The sequence below is a fragment of the Haplochromis burtoni genome, unplaced genomic scaffold (genome assembly GCF_018398535.1).
Source record: "Haplochromis burtoni strain Fernald_Lab_line unplaced genomic scaffold, NCSU_Asbu1 Contig_105, whole genome shotgun sequence".
Lineage (NCBI taxonomy): Eukaryota > Metazoa > Chordata > Actinopteri > Cichliformes > Cichlidae > Haplochromis > Haplochromis burtoni.
In genome coordinates, this window is record NW_024582466.1 from 1,704,521 (window position 1) to 1,719,839 (window position 15,319).

The 15,319-nt window shown below is 45.5% G+C and overlaps 1 protein-coding gene across 2 annotated transcripts in view; it reads left to right on the forward strand.

Moving 5' to 3' along the window:
* The window catches only part of LOC102312516 (proline-rich protein 7), a 28,194-nt gene extending 13,674 nt beyond the window's left edge, over window positions 1-14,520 (forward strand). Inside the window, exons 2-4 of one of the 2 annotated variants that reach the window (XM_014335349.2) lie at window positions 808-1,404; window positions 1,780-2,223; window positions 12,781-14,520. In XM_014335349.2, coding sequence (XP_014190835.1) covers window positions 1,875-2,223; window positions 12,781-13,355 — 924 coding nt within the window. In that variant the 5' untranslated portion in view covers window positions 808-1,404; window positions 1,780-1,874 and the 3' untranslated portion in view covers window positions 13,356-14,520. Of the gene's footprint in view, window positions 1-807; window positions 2,224-12,780 lie in introns of both variants that reach the window. The other variant, XM_042223207.1, reaches the window with a different exon arrangement.
* Window positions 14,521-15,319: the final 799 nt, after the last annotated feature.

Genomic DNA, 15,319 nt, shown 5'->3' on the forward strand with positions numbered 1-15,319 from the left:
TTCTTCTTGGTTGGCAACCAATGTTAAGGCGCATTACCGCCCCCTGGCTCACAGCTCAAAGGACATTTAAATATGTATAAAAATATATATTTGACACATTTGAGGAAAATACAAATAAAATAAAAATAAATAAAATAAATGTTTTTTTGCTCTTTTTTGATCTATAAAAACAGTTGTTTTCTTTTTCAATCACTCATCTTAGCTGTAGGATTTACACGAAAAGAGAAATAAATTAAGTTTGAGTGAAAATGTACATTTTTTGCACTCTCTAGGCAACTAACTCAGTGACTCAAATGACTCAAAAAATCCGGTTCACTTTGGTGAGTGACTCATTCAAACTCGATTCAGTAAAAAGAATCAAATTTACCATCACTACACCGTGTGCCAAATCCAGATGAACTTTTGTGTTAATATTAAATTTGTGACGTTCTCATTTTTTTAAATACTCATGTAGAAAGTCACCAGAATTTAAACATTTGTTTTCATGTTTATCGCTGAGGTGCTTTTGAAGGTCTGTTACAGTCTTCTGATTTACACTGAAGTAATAAATTAATTCTCTATTTGACGTGTTTATTCGACTCCCAGTGATCCTGTCTCGTTCTGCATATCTCACCTCTGTGAAAGTCTTTTCGTCTCTGAAGTGTGAAACTGATACTTGGACCCCCGATGTTGGTGTTATATCCTGCATGAACAGCTGACATTTATAACGGCCCAGCCTCAGGGCTGTTTTTCCTGCTCTCGGTTCTCACTGTGTGGAAAATGTTGCCTGATTTTGTCCTGACGAAGGCCTCCTGTGTGTCTTTGCAGGGCGGCGTGAGGCCGAGGAGTCCAGCTGTGATCTGAAGGGGAAGAAATCGGAGGACCCCCGGCCCCGAAGGGACCAGCTGTTTGACTTCACGTGAACAAAGACATTTCTTTTTGGTGCTTCTGACCGGATGTTGCCTCGGTTCTCCGTTTGGTTTAGTTCTAGAATCAGCTTCAAAATGTGACAATGACGGAACCGTTACAACTTTATCCTCCAGCAGGAACGAAGGAGAAGCTTCCTGAGAGGGTGGATTATTGAAAGCAGGCTGCTCGAGCCTTTCGGAGAATTTAAATGGAGCTTTGCTGCAGTGGAAACACCGGGGAGTTCATCTGTAGTCATTTGGAATAACAGTGTGTGACTGTGTGGGATCCACACAGATTTCCATCTAAATGAGGCGTATTTCAGGCAGCAGAGGGTTATCATCTGAAACATCTGGACGGATGGAGGAGACTCACAAACAGAGACGAAGACGGTTTTGATTACTGATGTTTATGTTCAGTATTTTTATTTTTTAAAGCACAAAGATTTATTTATACTTTTTTTAATGACTTTGGTGCTGATGCAGAACAAAAATCTAAATTTTCCGCCTGCTTTCTTCTGTAAGTTTCTCTGATTTATTTTATCTCTAAGTGATCTTATGTAATTAGGACACTAATGTGTGCGATTATACGTCTTATTGTCGAAGCTTTTATCACCTGCCAGCCTTTCATAAGCGTAACGAGCGCGGCTAAATATTGAGCCATGTGACTGCTGTGTTTCAGAAAAGCTTCAGTTTTACTGAATTTTACTGGATTTTTCTATTTTTAATCTTTTTTCCTCCCGTGATTTGTAACTTCTTCAGGCAGGAGCTTGAAGGGTCTTGACACACTTTTCTTTAACATTTAAATAAGAAACTTGAAGCCACCTGATGTTTGGCGAAGGATTGTGACTCGACCCGTGTTTAAGTCGCTCTCCTCTGTCTTTCTGAACGAAAGTGATCTGCTGAGTTTCAAGACGACCGCTGAACCCGCCCATCTGAAATCCTCTCTTCCTGTCTTGGGGGGAACTTGCTGCGCATCCCGTCACCGCCATGGTGATGTCGCAGGGCACTTACACCTTCCTGGCCTGTTTTGCTGGCTTCTGGTTGGTCTGGGCCCTCGTCGTCATGCTTTGCTGTTTCTGCAGCTTCCTGCAGCGCCGGCTGAAGCGCCGGCGCGAGGAGAGGCTGAGGGAGCAGTGTCTGCGTACTGTAGAGATGGAGCCGCTCAGCTGCCACCCCGCCGGGTACCCACCTGCTGCTCCTCCACCACCACCACCGCAACAGCCTCCACAGCTGCCCAGAGAGCCGCCACAGTTCAACCCTCCTCAGACTCTGTCGCCTCCTCTTCCGCTACCTGTTCCCCATCCATTGCCTCAAGCGACCTGGGTCAGCATGCCAGGTAATAATTTTATTTCACAGGCGACAAAACGCTCGCGAGCTAAGACGCAACCTCAGGTTTCAAAAACTGCAGTTCCTCTAATGGCCACTTAAAGCAAAAGTGAGTTGATCGCCATAAAACCTCCGTGTTAGAAATCCTTAATTTACAGCCACAAACAGAGGTGTGTCTCTGACAGCTGCCTGCTCGGCTGAACCTCTGACTGTGGTATCAGTGGTATCGAACAAATAATATGGAGTTCGGTGACATCCTAGTATTTAATCAGCTGTTAAACAAAGAGTTCATGGATGTAATTCAGTCTTCCGACTTCTCCACGCACACTGTCACAGCTTTATGAACTCTGGCCAAGCTGTCAGTGCGACTGAGACCTGCAGCAGAAACTTGCTTCACATTTATGTGAACTAATTTTAAATTTGTACATCATTGAAATTAAAGTTTAGAAAATATTTAGTGCTGTCAGCGTTAATCAGGGTCAACACGTTAGCGCGGTTAGCTCCTTAACCCGTCCAGCCCCACGCACGCAGCGATCCTCGTTAACTCGCTAACGGAGATTTGCCGCGTTAATGCGGTTATGGCGTTAACGTCATTTTAACGAGATTAACTCTGACAGCACAAAAAGTTATTTGTGCAATAGATTACACAATTAATGGGGGCATGAAGTATGGAAAAGGCAGTTATAGCGAGCTAAGCATGAGAAGTTCAATGAGCATATTGTGTTGAACATTTTATAAGTGCAGTACAAATTTAAGACAAAAATGGACTTGAGGTAATCCTGCCGCAGCTTCACGATCCACAAGCTCGTGACCATGCACCGTGTTCGTGATTTGGACATTTTACTCTCAGCCATCAGACGTCCTCACAGGAATAACCTGAAAAATCCAGCTTCAAGCTCTTCAGATCCAAAACTGCTTATTAGAGTTTCCACGGAGAGCAGAGCTGCACTCAGCATTCATAATACCTCCTCCTGCATTTATTAGTCTCTTCTGTAAACTTGACTCACTTTCTGAAGCAGAACTCGTCTCTGCTGCTGAGCAAATAACCAAACCTGTCACGCCGTGTTTGATCTGTATTTACAAGCTGTTTTTCATACTTACGCCTCGTTGTTTGAGCTCAGCTCAACAGGAAAGACAAAACTGATGCGATGCAGACAGAGAAGCAAAGTGCAGGAGCGTTTCTTATAGTTCCCAGTTTAGTTCCTAGCTTCCACCTCCCTCCCTCCATGCTGGCCTGCGTTCCCCCGCATGGTGTCATGGTGACAGCTGCCGCTGAGGCGTAGGCAACAGCCGCGGAGGCCGTGCGGTGACGGAGTAACAATAAAATAAGAGTGATTAGAAGGAGGAGACACTCAGAGGCCGAGAGGTGCAGCTTCACAAAGAATCACTGTAATCACCGAGACTGTGAAACTCCCCGTTCTTAATGAAACGGCCTCGCACGGATTAAAGCCCGCACAGGAAAAATGTTGCTCAGGTCTTAATAAACCCACATACTACATGTAATTTGCAGTATGTGAGTTCTGCTGCTTTATATTTCTGTCCTCTCGCTGTACCCGAGGAGCATTTCATGAGTCGCAGCTCAAAGTAATACTCTGCAGGCTACATCCACACGTACACGGGTGTTTCCACTGAAGACTGAGCTTTAAAAACTCCTGTGCAGGTAAAGATGTTAGAAAACTGTTTCTGCGTTTGCAAGCGGACAAGAAAAACTGAGACCTTGATGTCAAAATCTAACATTGGGGTTAAAGCGTCACCGCTAGCTTTGGTGTGCTGTCCACAGATTATTTTGTTTTCACACTGACATGTTTTCTAAAAAAAATAAATAAATAAAAATCTGCTTATGCCCGTCATAAGCAGAAATTTAGAACAGCAGAGGGGTGTGGCTTCTGTGCCTGACATAACCATACAAGGACTATTCACTCTGTGACATCATGCAGATCCAAGAGATGAAAAAAAGGCTAAAAGTGTTCCCTGTTCTCCCTGTGGTTGCTTCCCAGGTTTTCTCTCGAAGATGTTAATTTAACTTCCAGTTAAATTGAATATTTTTAAAATTATTTTTTTTATTTTGGCGTCATGGTTGTGTGAGAATACTCCCATTTCTGTTCTTGTTTTTCTTTTCGAAAGCAGGAACATCTCAATGATCTATAGAGTGAAAACAATGTGCGTAATGAGCAGCTTGCTTTATGACGGAGGAACAAAACGAACAAGCATCTACAGAAGAATAGGAATTAAAGGGAAAGGGGTAAAAGAGCATCAGCTGCTCTCAAAGACGATTAATGAGCGGAGACAGACAGTACAGGATGAAACAAAAGATCGCTGGAGTCTTGGCCTCAAAGCAGACTGATGAAGAGGTTTAGTATCCAGGCAGCAGCAGAGCTGAAAGCGAAGCAGGTGCTCGGCAGCTGAGAGGAGCTGTTTCAGTCGACTTCACCAGCAGAGGTGGTAAAAGCAGGTTTTACAGCAAAGTGGAAAGAAGCTTTTTTTAGCCTCTTTCAGCAAACAGTTTCGGTCCATTTGCAGCGCTGTGTGAAGCAGCCGCTGATAGCGTTACTGGGTATCTGCTAAAAACACAGAAGATGAGACTATGTGAGAGCAAAGCGAGCGGCAGATGGTTTTCTTAAAATTAGCTGTGTTTGTCCAGGTGGACGAGACTCATGATGAAAACCAGTTAAGAGTTTATTTACTGGATTAAAAATATGAACAGAAAGAGGTGCTTATGATGTTCTAGTAACAGCCTTCAAAGAAACATCACTTTCAGTTTTGTTAATAAAAATTTGGCCTTTTTCCTGCTGCATGTGGCAGGATTCCTCTCAGTCACCAGTTTTCCTTTTAAATGCAGAATTTCTCCTCTTGGATTTGACAGTTTTCCCTCACAGAATAAGCACTTTCTTCTTGGATTTGCAGATCTTCTCCGTTCTTGTAGCTTCCCCAGTGTTTGTCTTGCAAATTTACCAGTTTGTTTCCCTTGAAAATTGTATTTATTCATCCTTCAGTTTAGCTGGTTGATCCTTTATGAATGTACTATTTTATCACTTTAATTTTTTTCTTCTTAAATTTAACACTTCCTTGTAAATTTTGCAGTATTTGATCATAAATTGTTGACCTTTTTTTTTTTTTTTTTTTTTTTTTTCATCATAAATTGCGCTTTCTCTTTTCCCCCCTTTTAAACGTTTGTTGTTTCCCATCACCCATAAAAGGCTGATGGGGTTCAGTTGTCACCCTGCCGGGCGGGCGGTGTGAGCAGTTTGTCAATATAACTGAAGAACGAGGTCACGCGGGGTTTTTAAATCGATACCATAGATGCATCTACTAACAATCTCAGATGACTTCGAATCCCAGTAGCTTAAGGGTCAGAGGTCAAAGGATTTTCACATTGACTAGTTTTTTTTCTTGCATTTTCTTCAGATTTTGTCTTTAAATTTGTTTTTTCATTTAAAAATCTTTTTTCCCTTTGAAAATATTTTTTCCTTTTAACTTTTGGTTCATAAATTTAGCGTGTTCTAGTTTTGGTCTAAACGTGTCAGTTCATTCATTGATGGCGACAGTAACTCTAAGCTTTCTGTGGTTGTCATCATAGTGATGATGTAGACAAATCATGAATGAACCAAATGATAATTTTTGTTAAACTCACAGGTTTTCCATTAAAATAAACGAGGCTTTTGGGATTTTTCCTTCTTTTTTTTAAAGGGAAGCCGTGTTAAGGAAGGAAAACTACAAATCCTTCTTCCTTTTCTGACTCATTTATAATCCTCAACATCTTCCTCATTAGCTGGAAACAAAATTGTCAAAGTAAAGCTGTTGATGGAGTTTAACAGGAAAATCATCCAAAGATGAGAAATGAATGAATGCCCTCAGTCAAAGGTTCTTATTGTTAGCTTTGATGGTTTAGGCACAGCAGCTGAACTGGGTCAGTTTTGTCTAACGGATGCCACCGTGGTTCCCATTAGCTTAATCCTGTGAGCGCTTTCAGCTTCGGACCCGTCCGACCCTCCGGTGGAAACATCAGCCCCGCGTGTTCCTGCTGACGTCCTGCTGAGCGTTCGCTGGGTATTTAAAGCCGTCCTGACAGCTGCTGGTGTTGTTTACAGCTGGCGTGTTGATAGGGGAGTTAGTGCAGAGCTGAGAAACAATAGTAACCTGATCTTGCAGGTATCTGTGAGCCATGTCTGATGGACTCTGGTCAGGTATAAACAAACACATTTGCAGTGATGAGTAAGGCCCGTTTCATGGCAACAGTTCACCAAACAGCTGCAGGTTTCCAGCGCTGCTGTTTGCTGTGGTGGCTGTAAACAGGCTGTTGGTTGGTATGTGGGTTGCTGCTGACGGGTGTGGGCGTGGGTCATTTTTCAGGCACTACAGCATACCTGTGAAAACGTGTTAATGGATAAAATGTTCTTAACGCCATCCAATAGGTTTTATCTTGCATACAGCTTCTTGTGTGTGTGTGTGTGTGTGTGTGTGTGTGTGTGTGTGTGTGTGTGTGTGGCACTGTAGCAATCAGAATTATTGTCTGAAGGCCAAGAACAGATTTACTTTCCCAAGTGGGCCTTTTGCTATACTGGTCCACTTGATTGTCATAGTTTATTTGATCTTTATTAGTTATTTTTATTCTAAGTTATTGTAATCAGGCCAGACTGGACTCGGGGACGGGAAAGAAAAACAAGAAGAAAGTTAACAGAAGGAGAGGGAAAGAAAAAGGAGAAAAGAGAATGAAAATCTGCTTCATCACCTTTGTCTTTTTCTTTTCGGGTCACCTGTTGAGAAAGAAAAAAGAAAACAAGCAGAAGAGAACAAGAGTAATAGAATAAACAACATCACAATGATATATGGGAATATGACAGTAAATACTAAATATTAAACATTATTGTGCAGCACATAAGATCAACAGAACACAGTGTGCTTTGAGGTAGGAGCCAAAAAGGGTGTAGTTTGTGGTGTGTGATCACCCGTGTGTACACCTGTGAGCATGGACGCGCTTGTTTTTTTAAAAGGTTCCTTCATGTAATGATCTGCTAGAGGGTGTGGGGGGGCCACAGCCCCGTCCTCCAGGGCATGAAGCAGGTATGGAGGAGATCAAAACTCCAGACATCCAGAGGCCCCCAGAACACAAGAGACCAAGGAAGACCAACAGAGGGGCAGCCGCGCCACTGTCCCAGAAAGAGCTGAGGAGAGTCCCAGATGAGGGCTCACTCAGCAGCCGCGGAGCAGAAGCCAGGGGGAGTTGCAGTGACGCGCCCGTGAGCTCCGCCGGCAGCCAGCTGTGCCTGAGTGACCGAGCCCCAGGCCGAGAGGCCGGGGGCACCCCACCTCCGAAGTGGCCCGAGCGAGCCCCAGGCTCCAGGCCCCGATAAGCGGCCGCCAAGGAGTGAGCCGGTGTGTACCTGGACGCCCATCCCCGGACACAAAGAACCACCAACGCACCGACACCTGAGGGAGTCCGCCACTGGCAGGGGAAGTGGTGGTAGGGGGAGATAGGCCTCCAAACCTTGGAGGGCCTGAGATGTCCCCAGAGAGGTGGCGTCTGATACCCAACCTGACATATAGACACAGACATACAGGCACACACAGATACAAACATCCATTCCCACCCTCATGCTCTCATATGCACTTACTCCACACTCAACCAACGTGGAGACAGACATAAAGAGACGCTGTACACACAATCACACTCCCCAAGCGTACTCTACAAACCGGGTCTAGGTACCCGCCCCTGGAGGGGGGAACTGCACCCAGACCCAGGTGGTGTTACCCTTTTGCGGTGGGGAGAAGCAGACCGCGACCTCTCAGGGTGACGCCTACAAACCCAAATTAGCGGTACACTCGTCAGTGATCGCAGTACAACACTCGCGTGGTGGACAGACTTTGGAGGACTTTCCAGCTGAAGCGGTTCTCTCAGAGCCTTCGTCAGCTTTTTCTGGCCCTGCCTCCTCCTCTCTTCCTTTCTCTGATTAGTGTATTTATGGCAGCATTTCTTGTCAGTTCTCACTTCTTGTGGAAAAGTAATTGGATGTGTTTTGACCCCTGGCTGTTAGATTGCGACAAAAAAAACAATTAATCATTCCTATTTTAGTCACTTTTCATGTCATGGTTCGTCACTGGCTTACAGATTGAGCCAGTTTCACAGAAAAAGTCTTTTTAACTTCATGAACTTCAAATTCACCCCTGAAAGTTTATTTTTTTCCCCTCTGTTGCTCTAATATGAGATGATTTAAGCAACACGGTGTGTTATCCCAGCTGAAGCACCCATCAGATGATGGATGTGGTCAGCTAAGCTGTGGTGCTTAAACGATGCTCAGCAGTGAGGGCTCGAAAACAAGTCAGGATACCTTCATGCTTTCATGATGTTTACACCAAATTCAGACAATGCCATCTGAATGTTGGATGAAATCTAGACTCACCCGAACAGGAAACGTCTCTCCAGCCATCTGTTGTGCGATTTTTGTGAGCTCGTGTGACTCGTAGCATCAGTTTACTATTCTTAGCTGACAGGACTGACGCCCGGCGTGCTCTTCTGCCGCTGTAGCCCATCTGCTTCGTAGGTTGTGGTTCAAACCAGTGATTGTCAAAGTTACTGTTGCAATCTTGCCATTCTTCTCTGACTCCTGCCATCAACAAGGTATTGTCACCCGAAGAACTGCCGCCATTCTCTAAAAAACCTTACAGACTCAGACCAGCTCGTCTGACAAAGTCGATCAAATCACCTTTTTGATTTTGATGTTTCCATTTGAACTTCAGCAACTTGTCTTGATCGTGTCTACATGATTAAACAGACTGAGCTGCGGGCAAACTGTCCTTGAAGATCTTTAGAGCCAGTCTTTTCACAGCTCTGCAGAAACTGTGGAGCGATCCCAAACATAACACCTGTGTGTGTGTGTGTGTGTGTGTGTGTGTGTGTGTGTGTGTGTGTGTGTGTGTGTGTGTGTGTGTGTGTGTGTGAATATAGTTGATTTCTTGGCTAATGAAGTCGCACAGTTGCTTTTGGTGCAGCAGTCTGAAGAGCCGAGTTCTTCCGTGTTTGAAAGAGGAGGACGGCAGCTTGTGCAACATTCGACAGATATTGATCACGATCTGGCAACATTCATCAGCCTGGATATAAAAATGGCTTTCAGCTCCAGAAATCTGCTGTTCGACTGATGTGTGTTTGCAGCCTGAGGGTTACATTGTTCCTGACGATTCATTGAAACATAGACTCGGCTCTCGCCGGCTGCCGGTCAGGTTTTCCTGAATCGTACCCTTTGCTGTGCTCTCTGCAGCAGAACCACCTCCAGTTGCTTCTTTCTCGAATGTCAGAAAATGTCAAAGTAATCTGTGTCAGGTAGCAGACACGCCGCTTAAAAGCCACAACAGTTCAGCACTTTGTTTTCTGTTGTTTCAGCCGCACTGCAGACACAGCTGCTCCCTTCACTTATCTCACACGTCAGCTGAAACCATTCAGCCGAGTGTTGACCGTGATTAATGTCCCAGCGTTCCCTGAATGCAGCACAGCAGAAACCTGTGCAGGTGCTTCTGCTGAACCTGCGTGTCAACATTTCACTGCAGAGACTTGAGATTCTCGCAAATGTAAAACAGACGAGTCCATCAGTGCAATTAGTAGCAGGTGTGAACGAGCCAATTAGGAGAGAGAACAATGGGGAAAAACGAACCTGTTGCTGCAAAGCGTGAACCGACAGAGACGTTCTCAACTCCATCTAAAAGCTCGCTTTCCTGTTGTGAAGCATAATCAGAGCGCATCCTGCAAGAAAGGAAATCAGGAGGAGAATAGCAAATTACGGTATTTCAGACAATTTCACCAAATTACAATCATCTCCACGGATCCACAGGCAGCTTCTCATCCTCGGTGATTAAATCTCTGCAGGCTCAGACGAGTGTCAGACGTGTTCCAAAGTGCAGCCTCGTGATTACTTCAGTTTGTGGACTTCTAAACCTTAAATAAAGATATTCAGTGCAGGAACCAGAATCAGTTTTGATGCCTGTAATGGTCAAAGTGACGCTCTAGCAACAAATAACAAGTAACTCCCCTTAGTTTGTTTCAGCTGTGAAAAACATTGTGTTGTGTTGGAAGTATGAACTTTTCACATCGGTTTGACTTAATGACCGCTGCGCTGCTGTTTTTCTGAGGCTTACTTGATGTGTTTACTTAGACTCAGACTTAGATCCTCCCGCGCCGATCGGCGCATCGGGCGACAAGAGAACGCCATCGAACTCGGTCTATCGCGGCAGTTGTTGCTTCATCCCATGACAGTTCGACTGAACGTAAATCTTCAAGGAAAGTCCTCCTCCATGTTATTTTAGGTCTTCCTCGCCGTCTCTTTCCATTCTTCGGGTTCCACAGAACTGCGACACGGGCAGGTCTCGGGTCCGGTAGCCGAAGGATGTGACCGGCAAATCTGAACCGACGCTTGGTGACTTGGACATGGAGCGGCTCTACTCCCGCACGGCGATATACTTCTTCATTGGTAACGCGATCCCGATATGTGATCTTGAGCAGCCGTCGAAGACAACGTTGTTGGAAGACGTCAAGATGGCGGTTGGTCTTTGCAGTTGATTTCCAAGTCTCCGCTGCATACAGTGCCGTCGGTATAACGATGGTCTTCAGGAGCCGCAACTTGATGTGTTTACACTTATTTTTTTCCTTTCTATCTGCTCGGCTTGCAGATTAACTAATGAGCCTTTGTGATGTTTTGAAATGTAATTTCCTGACTGTTAATCCAGGAATCTGTGCAGCCGCCAGCCGCCAACCTCTTTTTCAGGGCGTTGCACATCGTCTGTGAAGGTTCTCAGTCATCCAGGTCATCGTAGTCCGAGAGCTCGGAAAGAAAAGCGTCTGGACTTGTTTGTTATAGATGTTTCGTCCAAGAAGCTTCTTCAGTTTTAAGAGCAACTGGTGGTTTTAAGCCCTGTGGGAGTGTCTCCGAGAGGGTCACGGACCCCCTAATGATCCTCTACATGTGAAGACAGGTGTGAGTCACAGTCAGCCAGCGTTTCAGGTGAACCCATTGTCAGACCTAGCCCCACCCTGTCATGTGATGTGAGTGGGCGTTAAGGCGTCTGGGAAGGATCTCAGACGTTGCACATCTGAAAACTGCAGGAACGCTAAAGGACACCGCGCATAATGTAACGGCAAAACAGGAGGCGTCTGACAAATGCGCCTCTGTGTTGGTGATATATAATCTTTCCAGCGAGTTCTGGGTCTACATCAGGGCCGCCCGTGCTGAATAGGCTCTACTCCGAGCTCCCTCTGGGCTGAATGAGAAACTTTAACTCAGTTTTCCACAGATGAACTGAAATGGCTCCATGTTTCCCTCACTCAGCACTGCCAAGTGTACATAAGCGGCACGCAGTGTTTCCTCTGTAGTAAATAGTAAATTGAAATCTCAGACGGATGAATCATCGCTGCTTTCCTCATCTGACATTTGTGTTTCCTGACTGGTTTGTTGTGAGTTTTTTGGCATTTTGTAGCATTGGGGGAATATCTGAGTGCGCTCTGATTTATCAAAGAGAGAGTGGTTTTAAATCTTAATGTATACAAACTTCAGACCATTGACACCAGCCCGGAGAATCGTCACCTCTTCTTTCTCTGTGTGCCATCAGCTCGTGTCTCTCTTGTTGCACAACGTGCTGCAATGCAGTTTCTCCGCTCGAACTCATGAAGGCTTGAGAGAGAGGCGGAAAGCTGGAGAACAAGCGGGCCTGAAATAGGAGTGAGTGATGTAAGAGAGACAGAAAGAGATTTGGTAAAACAAGAAAGAAACGCAAACTCGGAGCAGAAGTCCTGTGATGGCTTTTGTTCCTGCCGCCGAGCACAGTCACTGGTGTCGCAGCGGGCGTGCGGTAATTACAAGCTGTTTGGGTTGTGACCTGAAAATGAAGTGTGCGTGTGTGTGCGTGTGCGTGCGTGCTGCACATTGGCTTTATTCCAGTGTATCACACTGCATCAGGCATGTATTATGATAAATGGATGCTGTGTTGCAGTGAAAGCTGAGGTTTCCCTCTGGTCTGCTTCAGGGAAGAAGCTCATTAGTGTTTTGCTTCCTGGTCCTACAGACTTTACTTTGGGATGACAACAAACACACAACACAAAATAACTGAGCTCATCACAATGGTGTTAATTAATAGCTGTGATCTAAAAGTTTCTGCCTGTTACTTAAATTTGAACAGTGTTAGTTCAGGCAGCTGATTCCCTTTTGCGACAGGTGCTATTGCACTGCAAGCCACCAGGTTTTGATTAAATGATTCAGTTGGAAAACAAAGACTACTACTAATACTAATACTCCATTACCTGCTGTTTAGTTCAGCTCCACCCAAGAGGAATGGAGCTAAACTAAAAGACTGAAGAAGAGCTTTGATTAAGTAATTCTTAGATTAATCCATAACGATGCTGAATAAAAATAATTGAAACTACGCTGTGGATATAATTAAGCAGCTCTGGCCTGAGATTGGACATTTTAAAGTGGGAGTCTATAAGGATTGACTCATTTTTGGAAACAGCCTCCAGTGGCCATTAGGGGAACTGCAGTTTATAGCTTATCGGTCCGTAATGCTAACTCCCGTTTTCTCGTTCTTGCAGACACGGATGTGTTCGGGAAGCCGCCTTGTTACGAGGAGGCAGTTCTGATGGATGATCCTCCTCCACCTTACTGCGAGGTCTTGGCTGACCCGCGGGGGGGAACGTACCTGAAGCCCGCCCCTCTCCGAGCCGCACCGCCGTCTTTAAGGGAACCTCACGATCGCGCCCCGGTGTTCACATCCGAGACCGGCAAGCCTCCTGCGGCTACCGTGTTCCCCGACCGAGGCTACTCCTCCCTGATACGCCTGCCTTCGTCTCAGCGCTGGGACTCTTTGGGTCACCTCCTGTCCAACATGGATCTGAACCACAATAACCTCACCCCACCTGCAACCCGATCCCTTCAGGCTACAGCCGCGATGGCTACCATGCCCCGCAGAGACCCGAGGACTCATAATGACGGACTTAGAGGTGGAATACAGGGACTTCAAGGAGGGATTCAGGGACTTCAAGGAGGGATTCAGGGGGTCCAAGGAGGGTTGCAAGGGCTTCAGGGGGTCCATGGACTCAGGGGGTTGGAGCCCAGCTGTGGCATGCCAACAGCCTTCCCCTTGCTGGGCCGGAGCACTGCTGTTTAGGCTCGAATCCTGTCAGAAAAAGGATAAACATCTAAAAAGCTGGACATTTGGTATCATAACGCTGCTACAAGTAGAGATTTACTTGCCCAAAGAGGGTTTTAGGGCTGGAGAGGCGTCAGGAGTTAATTTCCCCCTTGCAGCTCAGTGGGCAAAAGCTGCCACTTAACTCTGCCAGGACCGAGGCTTTCAGCTATGTAGGTATATTACACACTGTTTCAAAGCGCTGTTGTCGAGTCAGAGGAATTCTGCTGTCACTGAAGTCAACACCAGGAGGAAAGGAAAGGAGGCAGAGGACGAGAATCCAAACGAGCAGTAAGCACAGCGGCTGCCCTGCCTTTCATGCAGACTTACTATCGCCTTCATTTCCAGCCCTAACTACCCTCTCTCGTGGCGCGCTTTCATTCATCCCCGATCTCTCCTCCTCTCGCTGCACTCGAACAACCTATTGTACGAGGCTGCTGTTGCCATGGCTCCGGGAAACTGTCTGTAGCCCACGACGACCTCTCTTCTTTTATCCGTGCTGATTTTTAGGAAGACTGTTCACAGCTTGCCTCCTCCTCGAGGACTGTGAGCATTAACGCTTACAAAAGAGCACACGGTGACCTTCGGCCAGCACGTCTCTGATATTAGAGGCAAAATGCTGAAGGTCAGTTTACCTTCAGAGTTGTTTGGATTCGGCTGTGCAGAGTACAAGAAAGCCACAGAGACGAGCACGCTTGGATTCATTTTGTAACGCGCTGTTTTGTTGTTTTCAGTGTCGTCTTTACCGCAAACTGCTGGCACTGCCCTTTTGATGGTCACCGGCTGATGTCAGCTGGGTCTCTGATATGAAAAAGAAAAGATTTTTCCATGTAAAAACTTCCAATCATTCTTTTAAACTTTGTGACAAATGCCTTGTGAAATAAAAACATCTTCATCTGTGACGCGTCTTCCTGTGCTTTGTGAAAAGATCCAAAAAATAAACGTTTATTAATATAACACAGATGGAAGGATTACTGAGGCAGGGCGTAAACAAACAGGAGTGAACCTTTTTCCAGGCCAGAGGCTGAATTCCAAATAAAATCCACAACCGGAAACAGACTAAGGAGAAGGACAGGAATAGGGATGAGTATCGTTTAGGTTTTATCTGATACCAGTACCAAACCGGTACTTTTGAAACTGTGCTCGAACCGGTGCTTAAAGAATGGAGAACACAAACTTTGTCCAAAAACCTCTCATGTTCAGCTGTTTGTTTGTAAAAAGATAACAATGTTAGCCTTTTCTGCAGCTATGGGGCATATATGGTATCGCTCTTGGCTGGAAGCAGTGCTTAAACAATGGAAAAAACACAAACTTTGTCCAAAAACCTCTCATGTTTAACTGTTTTCCACTTTTTCTTTGGTCATTTTAGCCTTTTTGGCCAGGGTGAAGGGAGCATCTGCCATCAAACAAGAAGACAGCCGCATGTAGCTATGATGATGTTTGCTAGTTCACCTTACATGCATTAATGTAATAACGTGGTTAGCCTACTCAACGTAAATACAACGAACATGAGCTACTCACGCAGAGAAGAACGGCTGCTGCTGCATCATCATCCTCATCATTTCTGCTACACTGGCAGGGCTAGGGGCCAGGACTCTCCTCTTCGGGTTTTTGGGGGATGTTGCTAACTCCGGGTCCGATAACAGGCACCACACCCGCAGTAGATGTGCTCGGTGTGAGGTCTCGCAGCAAGCTATCAAATACGGCGCATTTCTCGGCTTTTAAAAAAAACGCTATGCGTCGCCAGGTGTTTCATCGGATTCGAGGTGTTACCTCCTTTGACAGTATCACAGTATCAGCTTAAAGCACTTGTTCGCTGCTGAGTTTGCATCTTTTGCTGTGAAGTACAGCCAGACTTTTGACCGCTTCGCCTTGGGCATTTTTAATCTGTAGCTCTGCTCTAAAAGAACGTACGTACCTGGACCCGCCTACTATCCTCGGAA